Source organism: Bos indicus x Bos taurus, chromosome 26 (assembly GCF_003369695.1).
Source record: "Bos indicus x Bos taurus breed Angus x Brahman F1 hybrid chromosome 26, Bos_hybrid_MaternalHap_v2.0, whole genome shotgun sequence".
NCBI classification, from domain to species: Eukaryota; Metazoa; Chordata; class Mammalia; order Artiodactyla; family Bovidae; genus Bos; species Bos indicus x Bos taurus.
The window spans coordinates 771,012-798,503 of NC_040101.1; the positions used below are offsets into that span (position 1 = coordinate 771,012).

At 61.8% G+C, this 27,492-nt stretch overlaps 1 protein-coding gene across 2 annotated transcripts in view; it reads right to left on the reverse strand.

Annotated features, from left to right (window-relative positions):
• Nucleotides 1–27,492, reverse strand: part of INPP5A (inositol polyphosphate-5-phosphatase A) — a 144,644-nt gene that overhangs the window by 20,460 nt on the left and 96,692 nt on the right. For both annotated transcript variants that reach the window (XM_027529437.1, XM_027529438.1), the window contains exons 5-9: nucleotides 27,182–27,245; nucleotides 18,933–19,036; nucleotides 14,323–14,375; nucleotides 13,004–13,123; nucleotides 5,850–5,934 (exon numbers count right to left, since the gene is read on the reverse strand). In XM_027529437.1, coding sequence (XP_027385238.1) covers nucleotides 5,850–5,934; nucleotides 13,004–13,123; nucleotides 14,323–14,375; nucleotides 18,933–19,036; nucleotides 27,182–27,245 — 426 coding nt within the window. The remainder of the gene's footprint in view (nucleotides 1–5,849; nucleotides 5,935–13,003; nucleotides 13,124–14,322; nucleotides 14,376–18,932; nucleotides 19,037–27,181; nucleotides 27,246–27,492) is intronic.

Sequence of the window (27,492 nt, forward strand, 5' to 3'; positions counted from 1 at the left end):
GGCCCCGCTGTGCGGCCTTGCCCACGTCAGAGGCGCCCGCACCCTCTCTGTTCTACGCTGTCAGCTGTTCAAGAGAACAATAACTCCCATAAAGACCCTTTCATCTCTGCCCCAAGACGCTCGCCGACTCCCTACCGGCCCACGGCGAGGGGACAGTGCCCACATGCGGCCGGCGGGGCAAACCAGGGGAGCGCGGCTGACCTTTCTGGAAGGAAGCAGCTTGGGCTCGTGTCCAGCAGGACTGGGCGGCCGTGGGTCCAGCCGGGGGGCCTGCCACACGCCTGGTGCGGCCTTCCCCAGACAGCAGGGCTCAGGCCTGCGGGGCAGCGGGGTCAGGACAGGGCAGGATGGAGACCGAGACCCTCATCACTTCCTTCTGTGACCAAGCAGGACGCCCCGGGGCCTCCTGGGACAGACCCCAGCCCTGTCCTCCACCTGCCTCTAGTTTGCAGAAAAACGTCAGCCTCCTAGGCCCTCCCCGAGTTCCAGAGAATATATTTAACCAGAGAAGTAAGAATATGCAGAGACAAGCTGGGTGGGCTCACGGGGCCTTGCAAAGGGCCAGCCTGGCTGATGACCAGGGGCGACGCCCCTCCCGGCCACGTGGGAACCCGCCCTGGCTGCTGGGATGAGGCCTGGGGCCCTGGGACCGTGAGCGCTGGGAAGGCTGCAGTCTCTGAGGAGCCAGGTTCCCGGGGGGGCACCTGAGCCTGTACCTGTCAGCAGCCAGCAGCCGGGTGTTAAAAACCGCCACCAACCTCCGAAAACGCAGCCGTCACTGGGGCTGTCGGCGGTGACGGGCGGCAGGTGGGCGCGGCCGGGCTGGCGGGGACGGGAGCGCCTGGCGCTGCTGTCTCTCTCTGTCACTGGCCGGCTGGGCGCCCAGCTGCCAGCTGCCACCACGCAAGGCATGGAACATGCCTCTGAGCAATCTCGCCGGCAGGGCTGAGCGTCGTTAATTAGTTCGGGACGCACAGCCCATTAGATGGTGCGTGATCACTGCGTTTACTTTTGTGTATGTTTTAATTACAGCTTCGGCGGTGCCAGGCTTGATCGCTGGACCATCTTCTCAGTTCTGCCCTGTGAGCTTGTTCGTATTAATTTGCATCTGAGACGGGAAGCTCTAGTTCCAGGGGGACAGCCTTTCACTTTGCACGTCTTTCTGAGGCTGGTGCCCAGCAAGGCGCCCGAGACCCTGTGCTGCAGAGGGCCAGAGGGGCTCCACCTCGCTCTGGAGCCCCCGGCCGGCCAGTCTTCCTAGAGGCCCTGCCCGCTGCAGCCAGGCGCAGCCTCACTTCTGCCTGGGACCCTCGCTGCTCTGGGAAGGATCTGACTCACCTCGGGGCTCCCCTAGGATTTGGTGGGGTGAGCACCCAGGAGCAGGACACCCCGGGCACCCCAGGGTGAACCCGCTGCCCGGGGGCTGGGGATCAGCAATGGAAACCAGAGCCCCAACCAGCAGGCTTCTCATCGGGCTGGCAGAGGGTGACCAGGGCTTTCCTCCTCAGGGAGGGTCACCTGTCACCTCCAGGCGAGAAGATGCGCCCCCGTCGTCCGCCCGCGTCTCCTCTGACCTTACCTACAGGGCTGCACTGTGGTCTGGGCTGCTCAGGGTCGCCTTGGGCCCTACACTGACCTTGGGCAATCTGGAAACCATCTGTGGGGTGACCCACCAGCTGTGGGCACTGGCCTCTCCAGGAACACAGGTTGAGGCCCGCGTGGTCTCTGCTGCCCCAGGACCTGGTCTGCAGACCAGACCCGGGCGTCTCTTGGGGGTTGCCGCTGGGGCTGCCCACACCCGGGGGGAGGGTCAGTCCCGGGCCAGGGCCCCAGGTCAAGCCCTGTGCCTGTGTCTGTAGGCGAAGGGCAGGGTGCACCTCCTGGGCTCAGTCCTCAGCGGGGCACCCCAGCCCCGCCCCCTCCTTCTGGAGCCCCCGTTCACCGAGGCTGTGCGAGCCCCAAGAATAGGCTCCCCCACCCTCACACGGCTCCCCGGTAACAGCCACAGCCCTGAGGCAGCAAAGTCCCGGCGGTCTCGCCTGGCGCCTGGTTCTCACGCTGCCGCTCAAGTTGGGAAGCCCTCCCCTCTGCCCAACGGCCTTTCGGGAAAACCTGGGGAAGCTTTCTCTGGTTTCCCCAAGTTTCTCCAAGTGGCATCCACAGCTAGAAATCCTTTCAAAACGGCCCGCTGGCCAGCAGACGCCATCAGTCCACGAGACGCTAACACGGCAGGTGGAAGTTGAAGATCTTAGTAGGAAAGCTGCTGAAGTTAACCCAACAGAGGGAGCTTGGTTGTCTTCAGCTGTTTAGAGCTAGGCGTGCCCACAAGCACGTTTTCTGAGTTACCGACGGCATCAGCTCTGGCGGGAGGGCGGCAGCTCCACCTGACTCAGTGGAGGCCGTGCTGTGAACTGGACTCGGCAGATGTGACTGGTCACAGCCCTCCCGCCAAGGTCCCCCTGGATTCCGGGTGGCCCGCGTCTGCTTGGACTGTCCGTACACGGGCGGGGGGCCGGCAGGCCGGGAGCCTGCGAGGACCAGCGGAAGCTGAGGGGTGCCGGGGGCCCCGTAGTTGACAAAGTGGGAGGGAGCCCCCGAGCTCAGAGCCCCAAGATGCCGCTGCAGGGGCCTCGAGGCCGCGCCCAGGAGGTGCCGCCAGGCAAAGCCGTCTTTAGCAGGAACTTCAGGACACACGTGGTTGCTGTGACGTTCCTGACCAGCTGCACCCGCCTGGGGCCAAAGGCCGTGTGGCGACTGGACGGGACACAGGGGTGGGCCCAACCCCATGCACCATGCTGTGCGTCCTCCACGCCCCACGGGACCCCTGCTTCTCTGAGGCCAGGGCACCCGGCCGTGCCGTCTGGAACCAGTCACCACTGAGAAGAGCTGTCGCTCAAACAACCACGTCTGGTCAGGGAGCAGGGGGACCCCGACCATGCCCCTCTGGACCTTCCTTGGCCCTAAGGTGGTCCTGGCCACGCCCCTCGCTGGGCGACCTTGGCCCCCGCCTCCCCGCGCCAGACGGCCCCTTGGCCCTTGTGGCCCCAGACCCGTCACCGCGTGGGTCCCTCCGGGGCCCGCAGCACCGTCAGTGGGACTCCCGATGAAGAGATAGGACGCCCAACCTGGAGCTCAGGATAGAATGCCCAACCTGGAGCTCACGGCGGAGTCACTGCCTGTTAATGGGCCTCCCGAGGAAGCGACGCGGGCAGGTGGGGTGTCTACGACTTGTTAGCGGCCGAGATAACTGCCCTGCACCCGCTCTTGCGTGGTCGCGGAGGGAAAGAGGCAGGCAGGATTGGGTGCTCGGCTGGTGCTGGTTCTGTCTCATGGGTCAGGTCCCGGGGCGACCGGGCCATGGAAGCTGAGGGTGGGAAGGCCAGGGCAGGACCCTCGGGGCTGGGAGGGAAGGCCTGTGCAGGAGCTTCTGCTCCTCTGAAAACTCGGCCATTGGTGAGAGTTGTGTAGAGAGCAGCGTTTCGGGTCGTTCCTCATGCAAGTCAGCTGGGAAGGCACCCGAGATGAACACCCCCGGGCCTTCAGGGAGGGAGAGGAGGGGCGGGCCGGAGGCCTCCTGAAACCCAGGACCTGTGGTCTTAGAGACCCTGGGGGCTTTGGGGGCCTTCAGAACAGTGTGCTGGCACTCAAGGTCTCACTGCAGATGCCCAGAGCAGGCAGCCCTCTGCACACGGGGGGCTCACTTCCTCCCTGCAGCACGGCTTTCACTCTCCCTCATGGTCAGGGACGTGGGGCCCCGGTGTCCCGAGGGTGCTGGGCTGGGCAGGCCAGGCTACCTGCTCAGGGCAAACACACAGGAGGACAGAGCAGCCCTGCCGTGGGCAGCGCCTGCCTGCCCCCAGCCAGAGCCCCCTGCGACCCCGGCCAGAGCCCCCGGGACCCCGGCCAGAGCCCACTGCGGCCCCGGCCAGAGCCCACTGCGACCCCGGCCAGAGCCCACTGCGACCCCGGCCAGAGCCCCCTGCGACCCCGGCCAGAGCCCCCTGCGACCCCGGCCAGAGCCCACTGCGACCGCGGCCAGAGCCCACTGCGACCCCGGCCAGAGCCCCCGGGACCCCGGCCAGAGCCCCCGAGACCCCATCCAGAGCCCCCGGGACCCCATCCAGAGCCCCCTGCGATCCCGGCCAGAGCCCCCTGCGACCCCGGCCAGAGCCCACTGTGACCGCGGCCAGAGCCCACTGTGACCCCGGCCAGAGCCCCCGGGACCCTGGCCAGAGCCCCCGACACCCCATCCAAAGACCCCGGGACCCCATCCAGAGCCCCCTGCGACCCTATCCAGAGCCCCCAGGACCCCGGCCAGAGCTCCCTGCGACCCCAGCCAGAGCCCCCGGGACCCCGGCCAGAGCCCCCTGCGACCCTGGCCAGCACTGGCCATCCGCGTGGTCACTGTGTGGCTGGGCCTCCTCCTCTAGGGTGACAGGAGGGTCCCTGAGGTCAAGCCAAGGTCTGAAGGTGAAGAGTCAGGAGAAGGGGCGCTGGGCAGACGGGTCTGGGGAGGGGAGTGGGCTCGAACATTTTATGGGGGTGTGTGGTCGGCTCGGCTCCACACACACCTGCTCACGCCTGCACACACCCAGGGCTGTGTCCTCTGCTTCCCACTTGGTAAGGAGTCCCTGACTGAGCTGCCCGCGCCCCCCCTACCCCCCGGGCCGGGCACTGTGCCCCCCCGGGGGCCACGCACCGAGACCCTCCCACCCCCGTGGACACCAGAGCTCCCAGGCGCCTGTGTCCCTGGACAGTCCCTCCCGGTCCTGGAGCCACTGCCCTTTCTGTGGTGTCTGCCCTTCTGGGGAAGAGAAGGCCACTCTGGAAACCTCCTGACCCTTCCCAGCGCCCGGCTCAGTGGCCCCCGGGCACCAGCCCTGGTCTGGCCACGGCCTCACACGGGGCCTTGGGCCAGCAGAGGGGCTGTTCCGGGCACAGCAGGCTCATCGGGCCCAAGTACCAGCCAGACATGCCCTGGTCCGGGGGCTCAAGTTGGGACAATGTGGCTTTTCAACCCACGAAGAGGCTCTGTGGCTGAGGGCGTGGCTGCGGGCACTGGGTCCTGAGCACCTCCCAGCGCTGCGTGCACATGGGCATTGCCTGGGGCTTGAAGGGGCGCGCCTGGGGGATCGTGGATCCTGCCGCTGACTGAGCCAACGCGGGCCTTCATCATTCATCTGAAAACGCCGGAGGGGTGGACGGCCGCTCGCCACACTCAGGCACCTGCTCCCCCCACCCCAGTGCTCAGATTTGCGAGGAAGCCTTCTGCAAGGGGGGGTCACTTGAACCTGAGAGGCCAGAGGGAGACGACGGGGGATGTGGTCACCCACACGCTCGCTCGGAGGGCCCACGCTGGGCGGGCTCTGTGCGCTGCCCCCACCAGGCCTGGGCCTGGGTGGACCTGCTTCTCGGGCGGCAGGCAGAGCCCCCACTTCAAGGCCCCGTGGGCACTGCCATCAGCCTGCAGCCCCACGAGTCGGGAAACATGGCGACTGAGGACAACCAGCTCCCCCAGCCGGGGCCTGACGGACCTGGGCACCTCCCAGCTGGTCTGACCTGATTGCATCAATGCCTGCTGCTACCGGGCCCTCACCCAGGCCCCCAGGGCTCAGGAGGCACTCAGGGACGCGGGGGCGCCTGGCGTGAGCCGCTGACCAGCCGAATCCTCACTGCAGCCTCCTGCCCCCGCTTCGTAGCGCCCCCCGTGACTCTGCGGCCTTCTTCACGGGGCGTTCCTGCAGTAAGCAAACCAGCGAGCGGGAGGGCGGGAACGTGCCCGTCGAGGGCCGCCAGCTCTGCTGTTTACACAACACGACCGAACGCACATGACTTCCCACGGCGCCTACCTCCACCACGGACTTGGAATCCAGCCGGAAGTTGAAATCGCCGAAGACAAAGTAGGACGCCTTCTGGAACCGCTGGTCACTGATCCTGGAGGAGAGGAGGGAAGGGGTCACAGGTGCAGCCGCCCGCCACGCCCGACCTCAGCCCTGCGCCAGCCGCCCGCCACACCCGACCTCAGCCTGCGCCCGAGGCCGTGATCCCGCCAGCAGAGCCCCGGCCACGCTGGCCTTGTGGGTGAAGGAAGTCCGCGCCGGTCACCTCTGGCTCAAAGCAAGATGGGAGCTGTCTCTAGCAGGACTGCCCGCAGGCAGACAGGCGCCCCAGCATGGGGAAGGTAGGCTCGGTGACCGGGCCCCCAGGCTCGCTGCCCAGCCGCGGCTGCACAGACGCCCCCACTGAGACGGGGCGGCGGGGCCCCTGGGCCCAGGGTGGGGGGCGCCCCCTCAGCCCGCGGTGGGCTCTGAGAAAGCACGTGTCACCAGCAGGCAGAGCCAGGGAGCACCACTCACCCCCGACCAACTCAGAAATGTCCGCCCGGTTACCCCGAACCGGGCCCCAGTGTGCAGAGCGAGGGCAGCCCCCTGGAGCCGTCCTTCCCAGGGACTTGTTAAGGAAGAGCTGACCAGGAGCAGTGTCACGGCCGTTTCATGGTGCTGGGCGGGGGGCCATCATCTGGTGGGCAGCTCTGCCCAACCATCCGCCCATCCATCCCCCGTCCATCCGTCCCCCTACAGCCGGGAAGGCCGCCGGCGGCTCCTCTCACACACGGGCCCATGCTCTCCCCGCCAGGGCCCCTGCCTGGCTCCTTGCCTCCTGTGCTGAGTCCCAGGGGTTTCCCTGGAAAGAGCACCTGAGCCCTGTGCTCCCGGCACTGCCCCGGGGCCTTGAGTTCCTTGCAGAAAACACGCCCCCGTTCCCCCGCTGGGCCTCCGGCATTCTCCCCCAGGCTGGCTCCTCTCCAGGCGGAGTTGGCGGCCTTTAATCCATCTGGAATTGCTCTGGAGGACTGGATTTGAGTCCATGGGTCTCTCCAGCAGTGATTGATCCTAACCCTTCAGGAGAACGCTCAGTCCTCCCCGCCGCAGTCTGTGCAGAGTCCCCGATGCTGGGTCTTCTGAGACTCTCCTTTCCTGCATGTCTTTGTCCCGTTCCTGTCACTTTAACAGCACTTCCTGACAGATGTGCTTCTCACTGAAATTCTTCTAAAAATCTTCTCAGCTGTTTCCACGTTTTTCTTGCACATTAACTGCTGTATCCTGTTGCTGAATTCTATGAAAAGTCTTGTTTTCGGGTTTAACCGGATTGATTCTCACACATACAAGTTTGAAAAGAAAGGACATATTTTAACAGATTATTACCAACAGTGCCGATGAGCAGTCACATCGCTTCTTGCGTTAAAGTTAAATCTTCTGTGGAGGAGACACCCCCCAGGGTGAAAACTCGGGGAGACCAGAGGGTCGACCCCGGGGAGCCCTGCGCCCGGGACCAGCCTCGCCCCTTACCCCACCCACCCGCCGGGCACCCACAGACGGTCGGCAGGAGGGACCTGAGCCATCTTGAAAAGGTTAATCTTTTGCTGTTAAACGCCTTCAGAAGAACGCGCCTCAGGGAACCTGCATGGTGTCCCATCAGGAGTGGGGTGTGGCCCCCGGGTCGCCCACCTCCGGGGGGCCCCGAGCTCAGCCCACCCTCCCCAGGAAAGGAGAGGAGGCGAGCCCCGCCCCCTCCCCACCCTGCCTCCGGAGCCCAGCGGGCAGCTGGGAGCAACACACACGGGAACCACCACCTTGCTCTCTAAAAAGCCCCCAACCTGCTCCACTCACAGCAGCCCCCACGGTCCCCGCCTCGACCACTGGCTGCACGAGACTAGGGGGGATAGGGGCTTCCCGTGCCCTCCAGCCTTGTGCTGGGCAGCCCCACCACCCTGCGGAGAGGCCCCAAGGCCCCCAGGGTCAGCTTCTGGCCTCTGACTCCCGCCCCGCCCAGGGGGGCTGCCTCTAAAGGAAGACCTGGGGGCGACCCTCAGTGCCCCGGGTCAGGGGGCCCCAGGTCAGGGTGTCCGGGTCAGGAGGCCCTGGGTCAGGGGACTGGCAGCGAGTGGTGACCCCTGCAGGGACCTGGGACCACCTCCCGCCAACATACGACCTCATGCCACTCCAACGCCTCACTTTTCTTTCCCTCTTTGTATTTATTAACTTTTTAAGGAAAACTGAACCGAGGCAAAGCTTCCGCTTGATCTGCTGAAGGGAGGAAGCAGGCGTACCTTAAATGTCACACGCCTACACTCTTTGTCCTGATGGCCTGTCACCCTGTTTATTAAGAAGCCCAGGAGCAGGGTCCCCGAGAAAAGCCCTGAACTCAGGCAAACCCTCTGCCCTCGGGCGTCGCCCTGCCACGGTGTCGGTTTGCACGTCACACGGGAGTGCGGCAACGGACATGGCTCAGACGCAGGACAAGGGCCGGAGCACCCAGATCCCACACGTTCTCTAGCCAGCGTTTCTGCTCAATCTTGTTTTTAAAGAACCTGCCCTGTTCCTGCGGTGGGAAAGGCCAGGGTGCCATGCTTTCTGGGACCCCCCACGCTCTGGAAGAGGCCAGGCAGCTCTGGGGGGGCCATAGCCCGCTCCTGCTCCTGGGGGTGGGAGGCGGCCGGGGGTGGGAGGCAGCCACAGCCGGGGGCAGAGGGATGTGCAGGGTCAGCCCGGGTGTGGGCTCTGGACCCTACGGGGGTTTCCCCAGAGGCCCGAGGTGCCGAGCAGGAGATGGAAGGGCTGGTGAAGCGGGAGCCCGGCTGACGGACCCGAGGGTCGTCACCAGAGGACAGATGGACCCGGTGATCGCCACCGGGGGACGGACGGGCCCAGGGGTCGCCGCCGGGGGACGGACGGACCTGGGGGTCCTCACCAGTGGACAGATGGACCCGGGGATCGCCACCGGGGGATGGACGAGCCCGGGACCAGGAAGCAGGATAAATAGCCGACACAGAACTGGGTGAGCAGACAACTGGCCCATTTGGGGGTAATTTCCTTTTATACAAGATAACAGATTTCAGATTTACTATCGGACTGAATCAACTTTGAGAAGCTCAGGGGTTTGCAGGGAGAGAGGCTGCGTTGGGCAGCCTTCCTGGAACCCGGCCCCGTGGCTTCTCTCGTGACGGCCGTGGTGACTGGTGACGGATTTCATCAGCTTGTCTCATCGTGTAATTCTATCATTAAAACCCTAAACTTTATCATATTTCCTTGCCCCGCTCCTTCTGCCGTAATGGCCCGCGCCCATCAATAACTGCAGCGTGGGCGCGAGATGGAGCGGCTGTCCGCCGAGGCAATTGCCAGAGAGCGGGCGAGGCCTACGCTTTTAATCTCAATATAGCACCGTTCGGACCAGCAGGAAAAAGAGTTGTTTTAAAATTAATTACCTTGTCAGTAGCTATTATGATTAAAAAGTGTGCCCACATCAATACAGCGTGCCTAATTCAGGAGCAGAGTCACAAGAAAGGCCATAAAAATCAATGGGTTAGGCCTTGAAGACAGAGGCTCTCTCCACTGACGGGTGAGCTCACCGCGTGATGCCCAGGCTGTGGGCAGGGTGCCAGGCGGGGCAGGGCACGTCGGGCCCACCAGCCCGGCTGGACGCTGGGGCCCTCTTTTGGTAGTTTTAACTGCTGAACGTGGTAGAAACCAACCTTGGGCTCGTCTCGGATCTGGGGGAGGCCATGTGCTCGGGTAGAACAACCTGAACAGCAAAATACGGTGGGAGCTTCTGACAACCAGGCTTCCCTCTGAGCCGCCTTCAACAGACCCACCTTCCTGGAAGCCACTCTCGGGACTGCACGCTTACTCTGCCCCGCGTGGCGTGCTGGCCCCCAGCATGGGCTGCGGGGGCCTCAGCCCCGGGGACAGTCACTGGCGTGGGCTGGGGGTCCACAGCCCCGGGGATGGTCCCTGGCGTGGGCTGGGGGGGCCGCAGCCCTGGGGGATGGTCCCTGGTGTGGGCTGGGGGAGCCGCAGCCCCGGGACAGTCCCTGGTGTGGGCTAGGGGAGCCGCAGCCCTGGGGACAGTCCCTGGCACGGGCTGGGGATCTGCAGTCCCGGGGACAGTCCCTGGCGTGGGCTGGGGATCCGCAGCCCCGGGGACGGTCCCTGGTGTGGGCTGGGGGGACCTCAGCCCTTGGGGATGGTCCTTGGCGTGCCAGCTGCCGGCACACGGAGCCTGAGGTGGGGGCAGGGAAGGGGGGGCCCGGGTAACTGGGGAAGGACCCCAGCGGCACCCTCAACTCCGTCTGACCAGAAGGACACGGAAACAGGGTGCAGGCGCACTGAGCGGGGCCCTGACTTCGCCTTCGCTGGTGCTGCGCTCGCTCTTGTGACGCGCGGGCTCACAGCCCCATGCTGTCAGGACAGCAGCTCGTTCCTGGATGGCCGGGGACCGCGCACGCCCTCCCGCCCGATGCCAGGAACACGCGGGGGCCCTGCCCTCCGGCCAACGAAGAGGCTGCCCGTGCGGCCTGGACGCCCCCGTAGGCGCTGGGCTCCGACACGGGGACAGCGACCGCCCGGGGGGCCCACCACGCAGGGCGTCCCGGCGACCTGCATCCTTAGCACGGGGCCTGCCCCTGCCTGGAGACCAGAGGCTTTATTTTCTGCCGGCTGGCTGGTGGGGCGAGCTCTGGGAACGGCCCGGAGAGAAGCCCTGGGACGCGGGCCTTTGAGAGGCTGACAGCTGACGGATGGCCGCCCGCAGGGCGACAAAGGCACTGTGTGGCTGCCGCGTCACGCCGCTGCTCCCTGGGAACTAATTGCTTGGAGTCGCCCCGGGCAGCTTTATTTTTCTGGCAATCATTTTCTCTGAATGCCCCAAAATGAGCATGAAACAACTCTTTTGACCGGACATAAAAGTTAAATGTCCCAATGTTGACCAAATTAACTTCAGCGCTGTGACAATGGACTGTATCTGTGAGAAGACGCTTGGGACAAAGGGGCGCTTTCTGCCCGGATTTCACAGTTGTGATGTAAGATTGTTCCTGCGGACCTGGCCGGGCCACACTGCAAAGGGAGACACAAGAGCCCTGTCACTTGTGGAAAAAAACCTCATTTCACGGCCGAGAGCTTGGGAGAGGCCAGGAAGGGCTGTGTGAGCTGGTCTCTGCGGCTGGGTTGACGCCCAAAATGCTACCCCCCAGGGTGCAGCTGTGTGCCTGACAGGGACCCTCCATGGGCACAAAGATGCACGCAGCCCCCCCAGAGGCTCGGGGAGGGTCCGAGCCATCCCCCAGGTGGATGGGACCCCAACCCAATGCAGAGGCCCCGACACCGCCATCCCGCATCTCTGAGCCTGGTTCGCTTCCCTAACTAGAGGTCTGTCTCCTCCTAACCTCTCAGAACAAGAGATTCCAAGCAAGAAATTATTGCGCAAAACATCAGTTGTTATTTGCCATAAAACCTGCCCTCTAGTAACACCAGAAAGCCTGTTTTCTGAGGTCTGCAAGTTCACACATTTCGGACCAGAGCCTTCCTCTTGGGTGTTTTTCTTCATAAGTAGGTTCTCACTTTGAAATCATCTTCGAGTCACAGGAGAGTTGCAAGGATGGCACGAGGTGCCCCTCGGTCTTAACCCAGGTCCCCCGGCCCAGCCTGCGGGGGACCGGGCCGCCCTTCCCAGGCCTGGGTGGAAATGTGCCTGCGAGGCCCTCTGGGGAGATTGAGCCGGGACCCCCGCACTGCCTCTCTGCGCCCACGTCGGCCGCAGACAATGCTCCCAGAGATTCCCAACGCCCTGAATGGGGCCCCCTTGGTGGCAGCGTCCATTCAGGGGCCAGCGTGGCATTGTGCTCCCATCGGCAGAGCAGAATGCAGTCTGCTGGTGGCTGCCAAAAGGTTAGCAGCCCCGATGAAAGGGCGTCCGTCACTCACCGCCACAGAGCAGCCCTTTGTGCGGGAGCCGGCCGCGCCGGGAGGTCTGGACGCGGCTGGCTGGGCGCCCCACAGACACCGTCCATGGGAACGCAGAGGCCGCTTCCCCGGGCCGCGGAGCAGCAGCAGTTCAGGCCCTGAGGCCCTGAGGCCACTCGCCTCTGCCGACCGACCGCAGCCTCCAAGAGCGGTCCATTCCCCGGCCAGCTCGGCCTTGCCCTGAAGGTGGCCCGGGAGGCCTGTCCGGCCACTCCCGAGTCTGCCGTGACTGCAGACTCGTCACTGCCCATCCCCCTTCCCCTGGACCAAGAAGACTGTTCCAGTTGGGCTGCAGGCCGATGCCCCTGCGGGCTGACTGCCTGGAGCCTCAGCACCGACCCGGCTGTGCTGGCACCCGGCTACCCAGGCCCCGAGCGGCGAAGGCTCGGGTCCAGCCTGCTGTCCCTGCCTCCGGCAATCAACACCCAGCTCGGTCCACAGCTGGACACCCAGCCCCGAGGAGTGTCCACTGTGGATGCGGCAAGGGCAGGCAGACCCCCGTGTCCTCCACGTGTGGGGTCTCAGGATGACGGATGGACCTTGGGGACCACTGCCTCATCCCAGGCACAGGCCCTGACCTCCCGCTCCATCCAGGGCGTGTCCCGGCCGAGCACAACTTGGGGTCCAGGCGGGCCGGCAGGGCCCCCTGGGAAATTGGAGACACTTCCCAAGGCCAGGCGGGCTGGGCCCCCTGAGAGCGGGGCTGCTGTAGGGGAGGGCTCGCAGGTGCTGGGCTCTGGGAAACCAGGCCTGAACGGCCGATTACCCGGGGTGAGAAGGCCTCTCCTGCCCAGACAACAGGGCCTTAGTGCTGATGCGGCGGAGGTCACAGGAGATCACCACGGACAGATGAGGACCAGAGGGCCCAGGTGGGGGCCCGGCGCACAGGCTCTGATGGGGCCGGGTGGCTGCGGGGGCCGAGAGCCGGAGCAGGAGGTGGAGCCCCCGTCCTGAAGACCACCGAGGCGGCCGCCCCTCTGGTCAGGGGCCCGAAGCTCTGACCGGGAAGCAGGGGCAGAGCAGGGACGGAGGCGGCACTAAGCAGGCAGGGGGCAGGGGGCAGGGGGCAGGGCTTGTGCTTTATCATCGGGTCGATATGTGTCAGTTTTGTATTTTTGGTAAACGGGAAAGCAAGCTAGGACAAGGTGAAAAGCCAGCCTCAATCCTCTGCAGAGGCGGGTGGGCAGGGGCTCCTCAGCACCCACCTGTCGAGCACGTAGCCCAGGGCCTTGTGCCGGATCCCTGAGTACACGGAGGGGCTGGTCTCCCAGGCAACCAGGTTGGAAGCATCATGGAAAAGGTGGATGTTCACCAAGTCGAAGGCACTGCGGGGACAGAGACAGGAAGCTCAGGATGCGGGCTGGAGCTGCTGGGTCCCCTGGGCGGCCCCCTGCCACCCCACCCAGCTCCCCGGGCAAGTGCAGCCAGAATGCCCGGGGCAAGTCCTCCTCTGAGGTGAAGTCAGAGGAGACACACTGGACTCACGCACGCGAGTCCTCACACAGGAAGGACCCCCACACAAAGGTTACCACCAGCGGCAAAGGGGCCCACAGAGGATACCAGGAACTTGCCTCAAAACAGAGGAGCGGGAGAGGGGTGAGGAGCGGGGAGGAGCTGGGCGCTCGCCCAGGCCTCAGCTCCCCACGCAGCTGGTCGTGCAGCCTGAAGACCCCGCGTGGTCAGGGCTCCCCGTGGGGTCCCTGGGGGGACTAGGGGGTTCAGTTCATGCTGCAGAAGCAGCCATGAGCTCACAGCCCCTGGAGAGCCTTGGGGAAACTCCACAGCCATGCCTCCTGGGGGCCTGCAGGGGTGTGGGGAAGCTGGGGGGCCCGTCACCCCCAGGAGCCCTGGGGCGTCGCTGGGGCCTATCTGGTTCACAGCAGAGCAGGTGGGTGGCTCCATGCCCCCTGCAGAGTTGGGGCCACCAGGCCCTGAGACCCAGCCTGACAGCACACGCCCCCCCCCCGCACCCCCCCGGCCCGAGCACATGGAGGAAGCTCCAGCTCTCTGCTCCAGCCACACAGTGACCACTGAGCCCAGGCGGCCCCCAAGCCGTTCCCTGGGCCGTGGGTGGCAGCTGGGGGCCGGGTTAGGAGGCTGTGGTGGTCTCGGCTCCTCCCGCCCCAGAGCTCTGGGACCCCGCCCAGGGGACGCCCCGACCGCGTGCAGCCCCTGAGAGGGGGTTGTGTGGACGTGGGGGCGGTCCCGAGAAGGGGCCGCAGCAGTCAGCCAGCGGAGCACTCGCAGTGTAGAGCCAGGTGGGCACACACTCGCCGGCGGGTGGGGTGCGGGCTCCTCGAGGTACCCCGTCCCAGCAGAGGGGTGGGGGCGCCCGACTTCCCGAGGGCCCCCCCACTCTCACTCCGAGCGCTGCTGGCCGTGGCCACGGGGGCCGCCAGCAAGTGCCGGGACACGGCCTGGGCCTCTTGGCCACGCTCGGGGGCCCGGCATCGCAGGGCCCGGCAGCCCCGTCCAGCCGGCGGGGGGGCGCCGGGGCTGGCCGCAGGGGCTGTGGGGAACGTACCAGTCCGCGAGGCACCACCGCGTCCGGAGGAAGCCTTTCCTCGACCACTTGCACTGAAAGGCAAACAGGCCACACGGGTCAGCAGGGGGTGGGGGGGCGGCCGCAACGGCTCTAGACAACACTGCTGGGACCACGTGCCGTGGCGTCCTCGCCAACTCTGACCCCCGGGCCACAGCCTCATGCTAGCACGGCCTCCTGGGACATCTGCCCCCCCAGGGAAGCCCGGGGCTGGTGCCCAGGAGGGGTGTAGGGAGGGCCCATGTGGTCCCGACACTGCGTCCAGGGCGGCAGGGGCTCTGGCCCAGCCCAAAGGGCCTCCCGTCACCAACCCCCCATCCCCGCCCACCCCCCAACACCCAGACTTCACGAGGGGCTCCTCCCATTCCCGCCGGCGGGCCCCACCCTCTGCACAGCCTGGGCTGGCCGGGTCACAGCGATCTCGAGTCCGGACAAGCCCTTGCTGGGTTCCTGCCTCACTGGCCTCCTCTCTGGTCATAGGTGGTTAGAACCACCTCGCCGGTCGGCACGGCTACTGTGGAACCGGGAGCCCCTGAGGCTGAGAACGGCACCTAGGGTCTCGTGGGAGTGGTCACGGCCGGTCCTCGGGGGCCCTCGCCCCCTTCCGTGCCAGGGCGGGGGGCGGAGGGGGTCTCCAGGTGCACTGGAGGTTGGTGCCTCCCCCGCCCCCGGCAGCCTCTCTGGAGAACCAGTGACTGACCCTCCATCCGGGACCACCGCCCCTGCAGAGGATGGGAGGTGGTCACCGCCACCCTGCTGCCCTTCGGCACGTCGGGAAACTGGAAGCCGCAGTGCAGAGCGGCCCTGCCTCAGAGGCCTGGCTTCTGGGCTCAGGGCAAGCCTTCAGAAGCAGGACCAGGGTCCGGACCCCCGGAGTGGCCTGCGGTCCATACCCACGTGGAGGGGGCCGGGGTATCTGTGCACAAGCTTCTGGACACAGATGCTTGCTGCACACAGAGGAAGGCTGCGCGGGCGGGGCTGGGGTCTCCCCTGCCTCCCACCGTCCCGTCCACCCTGCTGGGCGCCCTGGCCATCACCGCCTTCTCCAGGCCCGTGGCGTCCGGGGCTGGCCCGCTGCCCCCTGGTGCCCACCCCGATTCTCGGAGAGGCCCTCAGCCCTGGAGAGGAGACCACGGCGGTCGGGGGTGGGGGCACGTCGTTCAGCAGACAATATCAAGTGCCCGCTCAGGTACCCTGTTAATAGGATTCCTTTACCAGCAGACGGATTGTGAGCACAAGCAGCTTCATCTACTAAAAGACACCATAAATCTCGGTGAGAAGAGGGAGGCTGCGGGAGGCTATCAGCACACAGCCCCCGTGAAAGGCCCGCCTCGGAGCATTAGCGGGATTAATTCATCTTTCATAAGAGCTCGGAGCGGGCCCCGTGATCTATGGCAACAACCAATTTCTCACTACGGGCTTGAGGAAAAAAAACCGCCTCGGCCCCAATCGACTACACAAATCTGCTTTTTAAAAATGGTCTCGCATTATCTGAAGTGCTGCTCCCAGAGGTAGTGTTTGAAACGCGTGTTGAGCCAAAAGAACCCGTAAATCAGCGGGGAGAGTTCTGTTAGTTTTAAACACGGTGGGCTGTAATTATTTGGAATGGCATTATGCCTCCATCATGGTAATTACATTTAGATTATCCTTAAGCGGTGGTAATAAAAGAAAGAGAAATCAGTCTTACACTAATTCCCTCCCCCAAAGTGTGTGTGAACGAAGCGGAGGGGCGGGCCTGCCTGCACAGCAGGAGCGCCTGCCGGGGGCCGGCCACCCCCACAGGACCCCAAGGGCGGGGGCCTCCACTAGACACGTGGCCCTGGGGTTTCTCACAACTGAGAAATCCCAGACTATCGACAGAACGGTAGAAGCACATGCGTTTTTCTCAGTAAGATTTTCCTCCCGTTAATTCGTCAAGACGAAAGGAAAATGAACAAGTCCTAGAAACTCAGAGGACGTCAGACCCAGCAGAGCACAGACGCAGGTGCTTCCGTGGGGTGGAGCGGGGGCCCCAGGCTGGGGTCACCTCGTCCCAGCGACACAGAGCCGCGACACAGAGCCGCGATGCAGAAATCTGGGTCCCCACAGAGGCACCCCGCCTCCTTCCCCCAGAGACGCTCTGCCCTCTGCCTGTGGCGGGCAGGGGGGCCCCGCGGAGCCCGCAGACACTGCTAGCCCCTCCCTCGGAGGGTGTGCATGTCGGGGGGGGACCACGACTGAGCCCCTGACGCACCTACCCATCCAGCCGCCCGCCTTAGCCCCCATCACACCCCCGGGGCTTGGCGGGAGAGAAACGGGGGGACCCCAGGCACTCTGGGCCTGGAGAGGGTGCCCTGCAGAGCACAGCAAGAGGGTGAGGGGTGCGGGCACCCTCAGAAGAGGCCATGGTCCTGGGAGGGGTGCAGGCCAGGAGGCGGGCTGGGCTTGCAGAGGCTCTGGGTCGGGCGCCAGGCCTCCCTGCAGGGAGTGGCCTCGTCCACGGGGCTCCTCGGCCCAGGAGGACGCAGTGACCGTCATGGATGACCTGCTCTGAGGACTGCTCCAGTCCCTGGCCTCGAGCCTCTGGTGACCCGGCTCCAAGGCCACAGGGCAGTGAGAAGACCCCAACCTCGGAGTCAGCTGTGAGTGACGGGGACGAGGGGCACTGGGGGATCAGCTGAGTCTCCGGAGTGATGGGGATGTACCATGCACGTCCGCTTTGGGCCGGGTCACCAGGTGCGTCCCGCCCTGGTGGGTGTGGAGTGGGGCGACGTCCTGGACACCAGGCAGCCCCTGGGGGGCAGCGGCCGGGGCAGCGGCACCAAGAGGGAACCGGCTGGCTGGGCAGAGGCTGCCTGCCAGCCCAGGTGCCCGCCAATCTGGGGCCGCACTTGCCTTGGCCTGCCACGGTTCAGGGCTCGAGTGCCGATCAACGGAGAAAGTCGCAAACAGATACTGAGCTGCTTGGGTGGGGGAAGGGGGGCTACCTCAAAAACTCCCCACCCGGCCCTCAAGTCCTCGCCCCATGAGGCCCTGGGCCCAGCGCTGCCCACGGGCTGTCCAGCCCCTGCCCTGACCAGGCAAAGTGCCCTGCCTTCCCTGCTGGGTGCACAGACCCCGGACATTGCCAGGGGTGTCAGGGTCCCCCCCTGCAGAGAAGCTGCTGAAATACCAGAGCCTCCTACTTGGCCAGTTCAGGGCGGTCCCTTACCTGCCCCCTGGAACCCTGCAAGCTGGCCCTCCTGCTGTCAGAGGCTGGGACCTTCCCTGTGGTCCCGCAGACCCCTCCCAGCCCCCCAGCTGGCACCATTTCTACTGTGGTCCCCGGTTATTCTCAGGACGGGGCCAGTGCTGGCTGCAGAGGAGCCAGGGGGAGTCTGGATGGGGGTGAGGCCAGGAGACCTCTCAAGCTGACTTCTCAGCCCCTGCCTTGTTCCCGGGAAGCTCAACCACCCTCCTGCTGAACGCGGCTCTGGCCAACGGCCCAGGAGGACTGCAGGGCCCATCGGCTGGGTTGCATGGGGGGGTCAGGGGAGGGGGCACCGAGGAAGGAAGCTTCCGGAGCTCCCCCGCCACGCCCTCCCCAACCCACAGGGCAGAGGGGACAGTCTCTGGGGCAGGGACTGCGGTGGGCGGGGCGGCGGGCTGGGAGGCTGCCCCTGACATCAAGTCCTTGGCGGGGACAATGGATGGGGAAGCTGTGCCTGGCGGGACGAGGGGCTCATCCTTCATGGAAGCAGCCACAATTCCTTCACCGCAGGAGCGGGTCATAAAGCAAGTTAATAAAGCCATGGCCTTGCTGAAATCAAGTGCCGGGTGCAGGGAGGGGGCGGGGGGCGGCGATGCTCTTCCAGAGTCGGGGGAGGGGGCGGGGTGATACCCAGCTCTCCACACCCCCACAAGCGTCACCGGGTCACGTCCCCCTCTGCATCCACAGGCCCCCAGGGAAGGTGATCCGTCTGGGTCAACCTGTGGATTTCACCGTCAGGAGGCTCCAGAGATGCTGGTTATTACAACATTCTCTGAGAGTACTGGGATCCAAAACTGTATGTGCAGTGTAATGGAGGCATAAAAATAAGAAAACTGTACAAGAGTGCCTGAAACGCCCAGGAACCGCGCCCAGGCTTTCTGACTGTGTCCGAGCGGTGGTGAGAACAACCCACGCCTGCCTGTGCTTCCGGAGCTCGGAGCTCGGGGGAGCAGGCACCCCAGGGCTTTCCCTGTGGAAGCGTGGGGGCTGCTCAGCACCCTGGGGCCGGGGAGAGCCCCCGAGGGCCTGCGCCCCACGCCCCAGCGTTCCCGTCCGGAGTGTGCCTGACACGCACAGCGAGGTTTGCTGGGAGCCCCAAGGGACAGTCCTCCTGCACCCTTGGGGGAAGGGTCTTCTGCCTGGGAGTGATGATGGCTGGAGGACTCATCTGCTGATGTCAACCACGGGTCCTCCAGCCCTCACCCGAGGCCACCCGCCAAACCCACCTGGGGCGGGACCTCCAGCAGAGCAGGACGCCAGGGGCACAGCAGCACGGGGGTGGGGTGGGGACGTCCTGTTGTGGAGTGTGATGCGTTCACGGCCCTGGCCCCGCGCTGGGCTGGCGGCCCTGGCGGTGACCTACCTCGGGGAAGTAGTCCTGAGGGAACTTCTCCTTCTCCAGCATGGGCGTGCTCTCCAGTGTGTCTGAGTAGATCTCCTTGCCGGTCACCTTCTTGTACTTCTTGGCTGGAAGAAGGCCCAGGGTGACCTCAGTTCTGCATCCCACCCCCGGCTCAGGGCCACGGGGTCCCGCGTCCCACCCGGGCAGCCCCGTGTGGCCGAGGGCTTTGCCGAGAATGGCCGAGAAATTGCCATTCCTGCAGCTGGACCCTGACCCTGGACTTCATCACCCTCGGAGCACCTGGCCTCAGGTTTAGGGGGCTAATTCGCTCCTCTGAGCAAACGGCTGCATTTAAAAGGGCTGTGGCGCTACCGTCCACTCGCGCTCCAGGTAAATTTACTTAATAACATTGATTTCCTCGGGCCGTCACTCACAGCCAGGGAAGGGGAGTCCTTATGTGAGACTGGGTCGGGGCGCAGGCAAGGTGGCCGGGAGCTCTGGGCCCGCTCCGCACCCGCCCTGTATCCGGCCGACCCCTGCACACCCAGGCCAGGATCACTCCCTTCACAGACCATTGTCCCTGTGTCCACCGCGGGGCTAAACGCAAGCTTTCACTGGGCTGGGGGGGTAGAAGGCTGCGAGCCCTCCCCACACGCCAGCAGGGAGCCTGGCAGCAAGAGAGCCTGCTGAGACTGCCCCAGGGCACCCCCACCGACTGCGGGGGCGTCACACTTTCCCTGCTCCAGGGGGGACGGGGGGAGGGCGCTGGGGTGCTCGGGACAGAGGACGAGCCATCCTGCCAGAGTGCCCCTGGGGTCTGGCCCGGTGTCCCGCGAGCAGCCCCAGCTGCGCTTTGTGGAGCAGGGCCTGCCCCCCAATCCCAGGGAGCCCAGGGACAAGACGAGAGCCCCCTCCACCGGACCCGGGGCAGGACTGCGCGGGTCCTGCCGCGCCTCTGACCTTGTCCCCAAACCAGAGAGCCGGGCCCCTCTGCACCTCAACTGACCCCCCAGCTCCCCACACCGCGGCCTCTGGCTCCCCACGACCCGGCGCCTGGGGGAGGCTAAACGGACAAGGGCCCAGAGAGGCCCGAGCCCCCAGGACGGAGGAGGAGTCTGCTCCAGAATGGGAGCACGGCAGCCAGTGCGCAGGACAGGTAGGGTCAGAGCAGAGGAGGTCAGGGAGTCCGCGGAGCGGGGGGCGCTGGGCCGGCTCGGGGAGCCAGGGGCAGCCTGGGCCCCCACGCCATCTGCGGAGGGCACGGGCCACATGGAGGTTCGGCCCCGAGGCTCGCCGGAAGCAGGGCGGGGCTAGGGGCCACGGCAGGAGGCCGTCCTGCTGAGATGAAACCTGGGTCCCTGAGGAAAGAGGAGACTGGGGAGGGGTGCGTAGGAGAAGGCCTCGGTCTTTCTTAAACAAATAAGATTTTATTTTTAGAGCAGCTTGGGGATTACAAAAATTGAGCTGAAAGTGGAGTGTTCCCGTCCTCCTGGTGGCTCAGATGGTGAAGAATCCGCCTGCACTGCAGGAGACCCAGGTTCAGCCCTTGGGTTGGAAAGATCCCCCGGAGAAGGGCACTGCTACCCACTCCAGTCTTCTTGGCCGGAGAATCCCAAGGACAGAGGAGCCTGGCGGGCTACAGTTCCCGGGGTCACGAAGAGTTGGACACGGCTGAGTGACTAACTCACTTTCATACCTTCCCAACAGCCTGCGTTGGTGGGCTCGCCCGTGCTGGGGGTCCCAACAAACGCAGACATCACAAATGCACAGATCCGCCACTACAGCCTCACAGGGCACTTCCGCGGCCCTGAAACCATGCCCCACCCAACCCAGTTCAGTCAGCCTCCCTTCTGCTGCCTCCACAGTGGGCGGCCTTCCCCAACAGGCCACAATCCCTCAGGAACACACGCTTGAGTTCCTCCGTGAGTTTTTGTGTCTTGATAGTCATTTCGTTTTGCTGCTGGGAGATATTCCAAGTCTGGACATCCCACAGTCTGTATACTCTTTCATTTATAAAGGACACACTCTGGTTACTTCCAGTTTTTGCTAATTATGAAAAAAGACACTGTAAACATTTCTGTACAGGTTTGTGTGTTGTCGTTAAGTTTTCCAATTGGGTAAATGCCAAGAAATATAAGAGTGTGTGCAGCTTTGCAAGAAATTGTCGAGCTGTGAACCACAGAGGCCGGACCGTTTTGCTTCCCCACCAGCAAAGATGGAGACTTCCTGCTGCCCCACATCCCGCCAGCATGCCGGCAGATTTCAGGCATTCTCACAGCGGTGTGGGGGGTTTAACCTGCATTTCCCTGACGGCATATGATGTTGGATAGTTTTTCATCATATCTGTGTATCTTCCTGGGTGAGATTCTGTTCAGAGCTTTTGCTGTTCAGTCACTCAGTCTTGTCCGACTCTTTGTGACCCCATGGACTGCAGCACGCCAGGCTTCCCTGTCCATCACCTACTCCCGGAGCTTGCTATCACTCATGTCCATTGATTTGGTGGTGCCATCCAACCATCTCATTCTCTGCTGTCCCCTTCTCCTCCTGCCTTTAACCCTTCCCAGCATCAGGGTCTTTTCCAATGAGTCAGTTCTTCGTATCAGGTGAACAAACTGTTGGAGCTTCAGCTTCAGCATCAGTCCTTCCAATGAATATTTAGGATTGATTTTCTTCAGGACTGACTGGCTGGATCTCCTTGCAGTCCAGGGGACTCTCAAGAGTCTTCTCCAACCCCACAGTTCAAAAGCACCATTTCTTCGACACTCAGCCTTCTTTACAGTCGAACTCTCACAGCCATATATGACTACCGGAAAAACCATAGCTTTGACTATACAAACCTTTTTTGGCAAAGTAATGTCTCAGCTTGTCTAGATAGCATATTAAAAAGCAGAGACATTACTTTGCAAACAAAGGTCCATCTAGTCAAGGCTATGGCTTTTCCAGTAGTCATGTACGGATGTGAGAGTCAGACTGTGAAGAAAGCTGAGTGCGGAAGAATTGATGCTTTTTGAACTGTGGTGTTGGAGAAGACTCTTGAGAGTCCCATGGACTGCAAGGAGATCCAACCAGTCCATTCTGAAGGAGATCAGCCCTGCGTGTTCTTTGGAAGGAATGATGCTAAAGCTGAAACTCCAGTACTTTGGCCACCTCGTGCGAAGAGTTGACTCATTAGAAAAGACTCTGATGCTGGGAGGGATTGGGGGCAGAAGGAGAAGGGGATGACAGAGGATGAGATGGCTGGATGGCATCACTGACTCAATGGACGTGAGTCTGGGTGAACTCCGGGAGTTGGTGATGCACAGGGAGGCCTGGCGTGCTGTGATTCATGGTGTCGCAAAGAGTCGGACAGGACTGAGCGGCCGAACTGACTGAGCTGAGAAGAGTGCGACTGGACGGTAGTTTGAGCATTCTTCGGAACTGCCTTTCTTTGGCTCACTTTTAAATTGTGTTGTTTTCTTATTACTGAGTTTTAAAGAGTTCTTTTTTATTTGGATAACAGTCCTCATGTGCCTTTTCAGATAGTCTCTCCCAGTCTGTGGCTGGTTTTCTCATCCTCTTGGCAGAGACAGAACATGTTTTTCACTCCAGTAAACTCCAGCTTACGATTACTCCTTTCATGGATCATGTTTAGTGTTGTATCTAGAGTCATCACTAAAGCCAAGGTCACCTCCATTTTCTCCTACGTATCGCCCAGGAGTTTCATGGTTTCATGCTTTGCAGCTGGGTCTCTGGCTCCTTCTGAGTTAATATTGGGAAGGTGGTCACCTCCGTTTTCTCCTACGAATCGCCCAGGAGTTTCATGGTTTCACACTTCGCAGCTGGGTCTCTGCTCCTTCTGAGTTAACACTGGGAAGGTGGTCACCTCCGTTTTCTCCTACGAATCGCCCAGGAGTTTCATGGTTTCACACTTCGCAGCTGGGTCTCTGCTCCTTCTGAGTTAACACTGGGAAGGTGGTCACCTCCGTTTTCTCCTACGAATCGCCCAGGAGTTTCATGGTTTCACACTTCGCAGCTGGGTCTCTGCTCCTTCTGAGTTAACACTGGGAAGGTGGTCACCTCCGTTTTCTCCTACGAATCGCCCAGGAGTTTCATGGTTTCACACTTCGCAGCTGGGTCTCTGCTCCTTCTGAGTTAACACTGGGAAGGTACAAGGTCTGTGAGTAGATTCACCTTCCGTGCTTATGGACAGACCCCAGCGCCGCCTGGGGAGACGACTGTCTTTGCTCTGTTTTATTTGTCTTGCTCCTCTGTCAAGAATCAGGTGACTGTGCGTGAGGATCCGCTTCTGCTCTTGCTACGCCGTTTGGTCTGTTTGTTCTTCCAGCAACATCTCGCTGTTCTGATTGCTGCAACTTTATAGAAAGTCTTGAAGCTGAGTAGTGTCAGTGCTCCAATCTCGTTCTCCTCCTTCAATACTGGGTTGGCTCTTCTGGGTCTTTGCCTCCTCTCCATGTGAACTTTAGGATACATTGGTCAGTACCCACAAAACAACTTTATGGGACTTAGAACAAGCTTGTGTTGAATCTATAGATCAAGCTGGGAAGAACTTGACAATGCTGAATCTTCCTATAAATGAACATGGACTCTCTCTCCACTTACTTGGGTCTTCTTTGATTCCTTTAATCAGATTTTATAGTTTTTCACATGCAGATATTGCCCATATCTTTTAAAAATAACCTAATCGGTTTATGTGTGGCCGTGCTGGGTCTCCATTGCTGCACGGGGGCTGCTCTGGTTGAGGGGCACGGGCTTCTCACGGCGTGGCGTCTCTGGCCGTGGAGTGCGGGCTCTAGGGCCTGCGGCTTCCAGCAGCAGCAGCAGCACAGGGGCTCAGCAGCTGCGCCCCCGGGCTCTGGAGCCCGGGCTCAGCGGGTGGGGCCCCTAGCGTGGCGTGTGGGGTCTCCCCAGCTCGGGGGTTGAATGTGTGCGTCCTGCGCGGGCAGGAGGAGCCTTTACCACCGAGCCGCCAGGAAACCCCAATGCTGCACGTGTTTCGTTGGATTTATCCCAAGTACTTCTTTCTGGTATGTGAGCTATGTTCTTAATTTCGAATTCTACTTGTTAAATGCTATTGGTGAAGCCCTTGCCTTGTGCTTATTAACCTCACATCCTGACCGTGCTCACTGGTACCAGCTTCCGCTGCTACCGCTGCTGATGTTGGTTCCTCAGGATTTTCTGTATAAACTAGTCACCTAAGACGTAAGACAGCGTCTTCCTACCAATAAGACTTTTATTCCTTTTCTTGTCATATTACAGTAGCCAAGATTTCTAGTCTGATGTGGAAGAGAAACGGGGAGAGTGGACACCCCACCTAGATTCTGGCCTTAGGGGAGCAGCGTGTGGATCTAGTTCTCCGCTGTTGAGTATGACTTAGTGCAGAATCTCTGCAGCTGTTCTTCATCAAGTTGAGGAAGTTCTCCTCTAGTCGCAGTTTCCTGAGTTTTTATGATAAATGGGCATTGTATTTTATGAAAAATTTTTTTCTACATCAATTGATGTAATCGTGTGATTTTCTTTTTTAGCCTATTGATGTGATGGAGTACACTGACTGACTTTCGAATGGTAAATCAGGTTTACATACCTGGAATAAATCTGAATTGGTCACAGTGCATTATTTTTCTTATATGTTGCTAGTTTTGAGTTGCTAATATTATCAATATGTTGAGAATTTTGCTTTGTATGTTCATGAGAGATGCTGGCCTGTAGTTTTCCTTTTTTGTAATATCTTTATCTAGTTTTGGTATCAGGGTAATGCTAGCCATGTAGAATGAATTAGAAAGTTTTCTCTCTGCTTTTACTTTTTCTGGAAAAGATTCTAAAGAATCGGTATAATTTCTTCCTTAAATGTTTAGTAGAATTCACCAGTGACAGCATTTGGATCTGATGCTTTCTTGCTTAGAAGGTTATTAAGTGCTGACTGAATTTCCTTTAACAGATAATTCTTATTATCTACTCCTCCTTGAATGAGTTTTGATAGACTGTATCTTTCAAGGAAGCGGGCCATCTGAGTCATCAAATCTACAGGCGCAGACTTGTTCACAATATTTCCATATTATCCTTTTAACATCCACTGGATCAGCAGTGACGGCCCCTCTCTCGTTTCTGATATTAACGTGTGTCTTTCTTTGTCAGCCTGGCTGAAGGTTTGCCGATTTTGCTCCTTGTTTCAGAGTCGGCTCCCGGCCGCGCTGACTCTGCACTGAGCGTCTGCTCTTGGTCTCACTGCTGTGTGTTCTGAGGCTCGCTGTTTCTTCTCTTCTACCTACTCTGGGTCTTACTTGCTCCTCTCGCCCAGGTGTGACAGGAGACTGAGGAGAGGCTGGGGCTGTCTGTCTCCTGCCCTGTTGGCTGCGCCTTGATCAGACCCCAGCCGGCTGGACTCTAGTCAAGGGCTTTCCTTCTGGTCAGGCCTCTGGGAGACCTGACAGAATGCTCTGGGCATTTCAGAATTGCTACTCTCCCCTCCCCTGCCAGAGGCACGCAGGGATTTCCCTTGATCTTCATCCCGGGAACCTGGTGGGGCTCCTGGAGGCCAACCCACGAAGGGGGGCCAAGGATGGCTGTGTGGGGCTGCCCTGCCGTGACCTGACTGCTCAATGGCTCTGCCTCTCTGGCCTGCCAGCCTCCCCCCGAGCCTGAGGGGCAGCAGTTTGTCCTGTGGCCTTGCTCCTCTGAGGGGTCCACGGAGAGTCACCTATTTTCAGCTGGTTTGGATCATCTTCTGCGAGGCTGAAGTGACTGCTTCCTCGCTCGTCACATGTCAGACCAGAAACCAGAGCCCCTTTTATCTGTCTTATCTCAACTTTCTAAGTAGGAAAGTATCTGTTAAAATCCAGGCTGTTTGTTCTTTAAAGTGTGTTCAAACTGCACAGATCTGGATTGCTTTTGCTGAAGCTCAATTTCAGGCAGAAATGCAAGTCTTGAAGAGCAAGGAGTGGGGGAGCGGGGGCCAGTGGCCACGCCTGCCTGAGACTCCGGCCACGCCCACCGCTGTGGGTCAGCAGGAACACCCGCCAGGCTGAGCCAGGCTTGTCTGCTCAGGGCATGACCACCACCCGTGTTATCACAGTTCTTGTCGCTGATAATGTGGAGGTCTTGCTGGAGTGGAACGTACATCTAAGGTACAACTGTAAACAGACTGTGGGCTAGCCAGGCACTTCATGATGACTTTGATGTAGTAATACAGCATTTCTGCAAAGGCTTACTTGAAAAGAGGAGAACCTTAACAGAGGTGGCACCTGTAGGGCCAGAGGCGCAGGTTCGTTAGAAGCAAAGCCCTTCTGCTGCAGCCACGCCGGGAGCCACTGTGCCTGCACCCTCCCGCCACCCCGCTCACGGCCCCGCAGACATGATACGACGTCCAGAGTCTGCAAGAGCGTGGGGAGAGCAGCCCGCTCCCACCAGGTCTGCTGGGCCGCTCTCAGCCCCGCGGCGGGGCAGAGAATCCACAGGCGATGGGCTGGTGAACGCCTGCTGCTGGGACCCTGTTCTCAGGCTGATGGAATCACTGCTTCTCGGCCCGTGGGCGCGCTCTGTCTCCGGAGTAAGCAGAGAGGATGACTCTGAACAGACTGCGAGGCAGGCTGCCCCCACAGTCCTCACACCTGGGAAGCATCGCAGAGGCCTGTGATCTGGCTCCACGGCCCTGGTGCAGCTCAGAGAGCTTGACGCTCAGTGTGTGGAGTCGAGCCTGCCTGAGCGGTCAACCCACACGCACCCTGCGGGCGGCCGGCCCTCAGACCGGGGCAGACGCACAGCCTCCGCGCGTGAGCACTCGGGGGCCCTCAGGAGACGCACAGAGTTTGCCCAGTGAACAGGGCGGCGTTGTCCGCTCCGCCACAAACACACTCTCGCCTGCTCTTTCCTGAAACATGCTGTCTGGCTGTGTTTTTCATTTTTTTCCCACTTTCTCACATTTGACAGGCACAGAGATACAAACCGTTCCCTTCTCCTCTTTATTACAGGAAAACCAGAGCCCCCAGCCTGAGCCATGAGGGCTGGCAGGGGTGTGGCCCGGGGGTGGGCTGGCCGGGGCCAGAGGGGAAGCTGTCCGGGGCGGTCTGACCATCGAGGTTTCAAAGACATAAAGCAGGCGTCCTCCCAAGTCCCTGCCGAGTGACCGCGGCAAAGCCTTGATCAAACCGGACCTGCGGTCCTCTCGCAGGGACACTGGGCGGAAGGGGCTGGGAGAAGCCAGACCACGGGGCAGTGGGCAGGGTCCAGCAGGACAGAAAATCCCAGAGGACATGAAGGACAGCATGGCGTCTTACCTTTAAAGTCAAATTGGTAGATGTTTTTTAAGGATTCGTGAAGAAAGTAAAAGCTTCCTAGCGCCTGCAGAGCAAAAAAAGAAACCAAGTGAGCGGCCTGAGAAGATTTTACAGCAGTTTTTGCGCAAGAAGGCGAGTCCAGCTCGTGGCGGCCAGTCATGGCTCCGGGCTGAGCCTCCCGACCCGGACACCTGCGGTCCGGCCTCGAGCCAGGCCCCCGCGCCCGCCCCGCTGCCCACATCCACTGCGGGGCCCACCCTGCCCCCGAGCCCCCGGCCACGAGCAGCACCACCAACCGCCCGCCGGCGCCA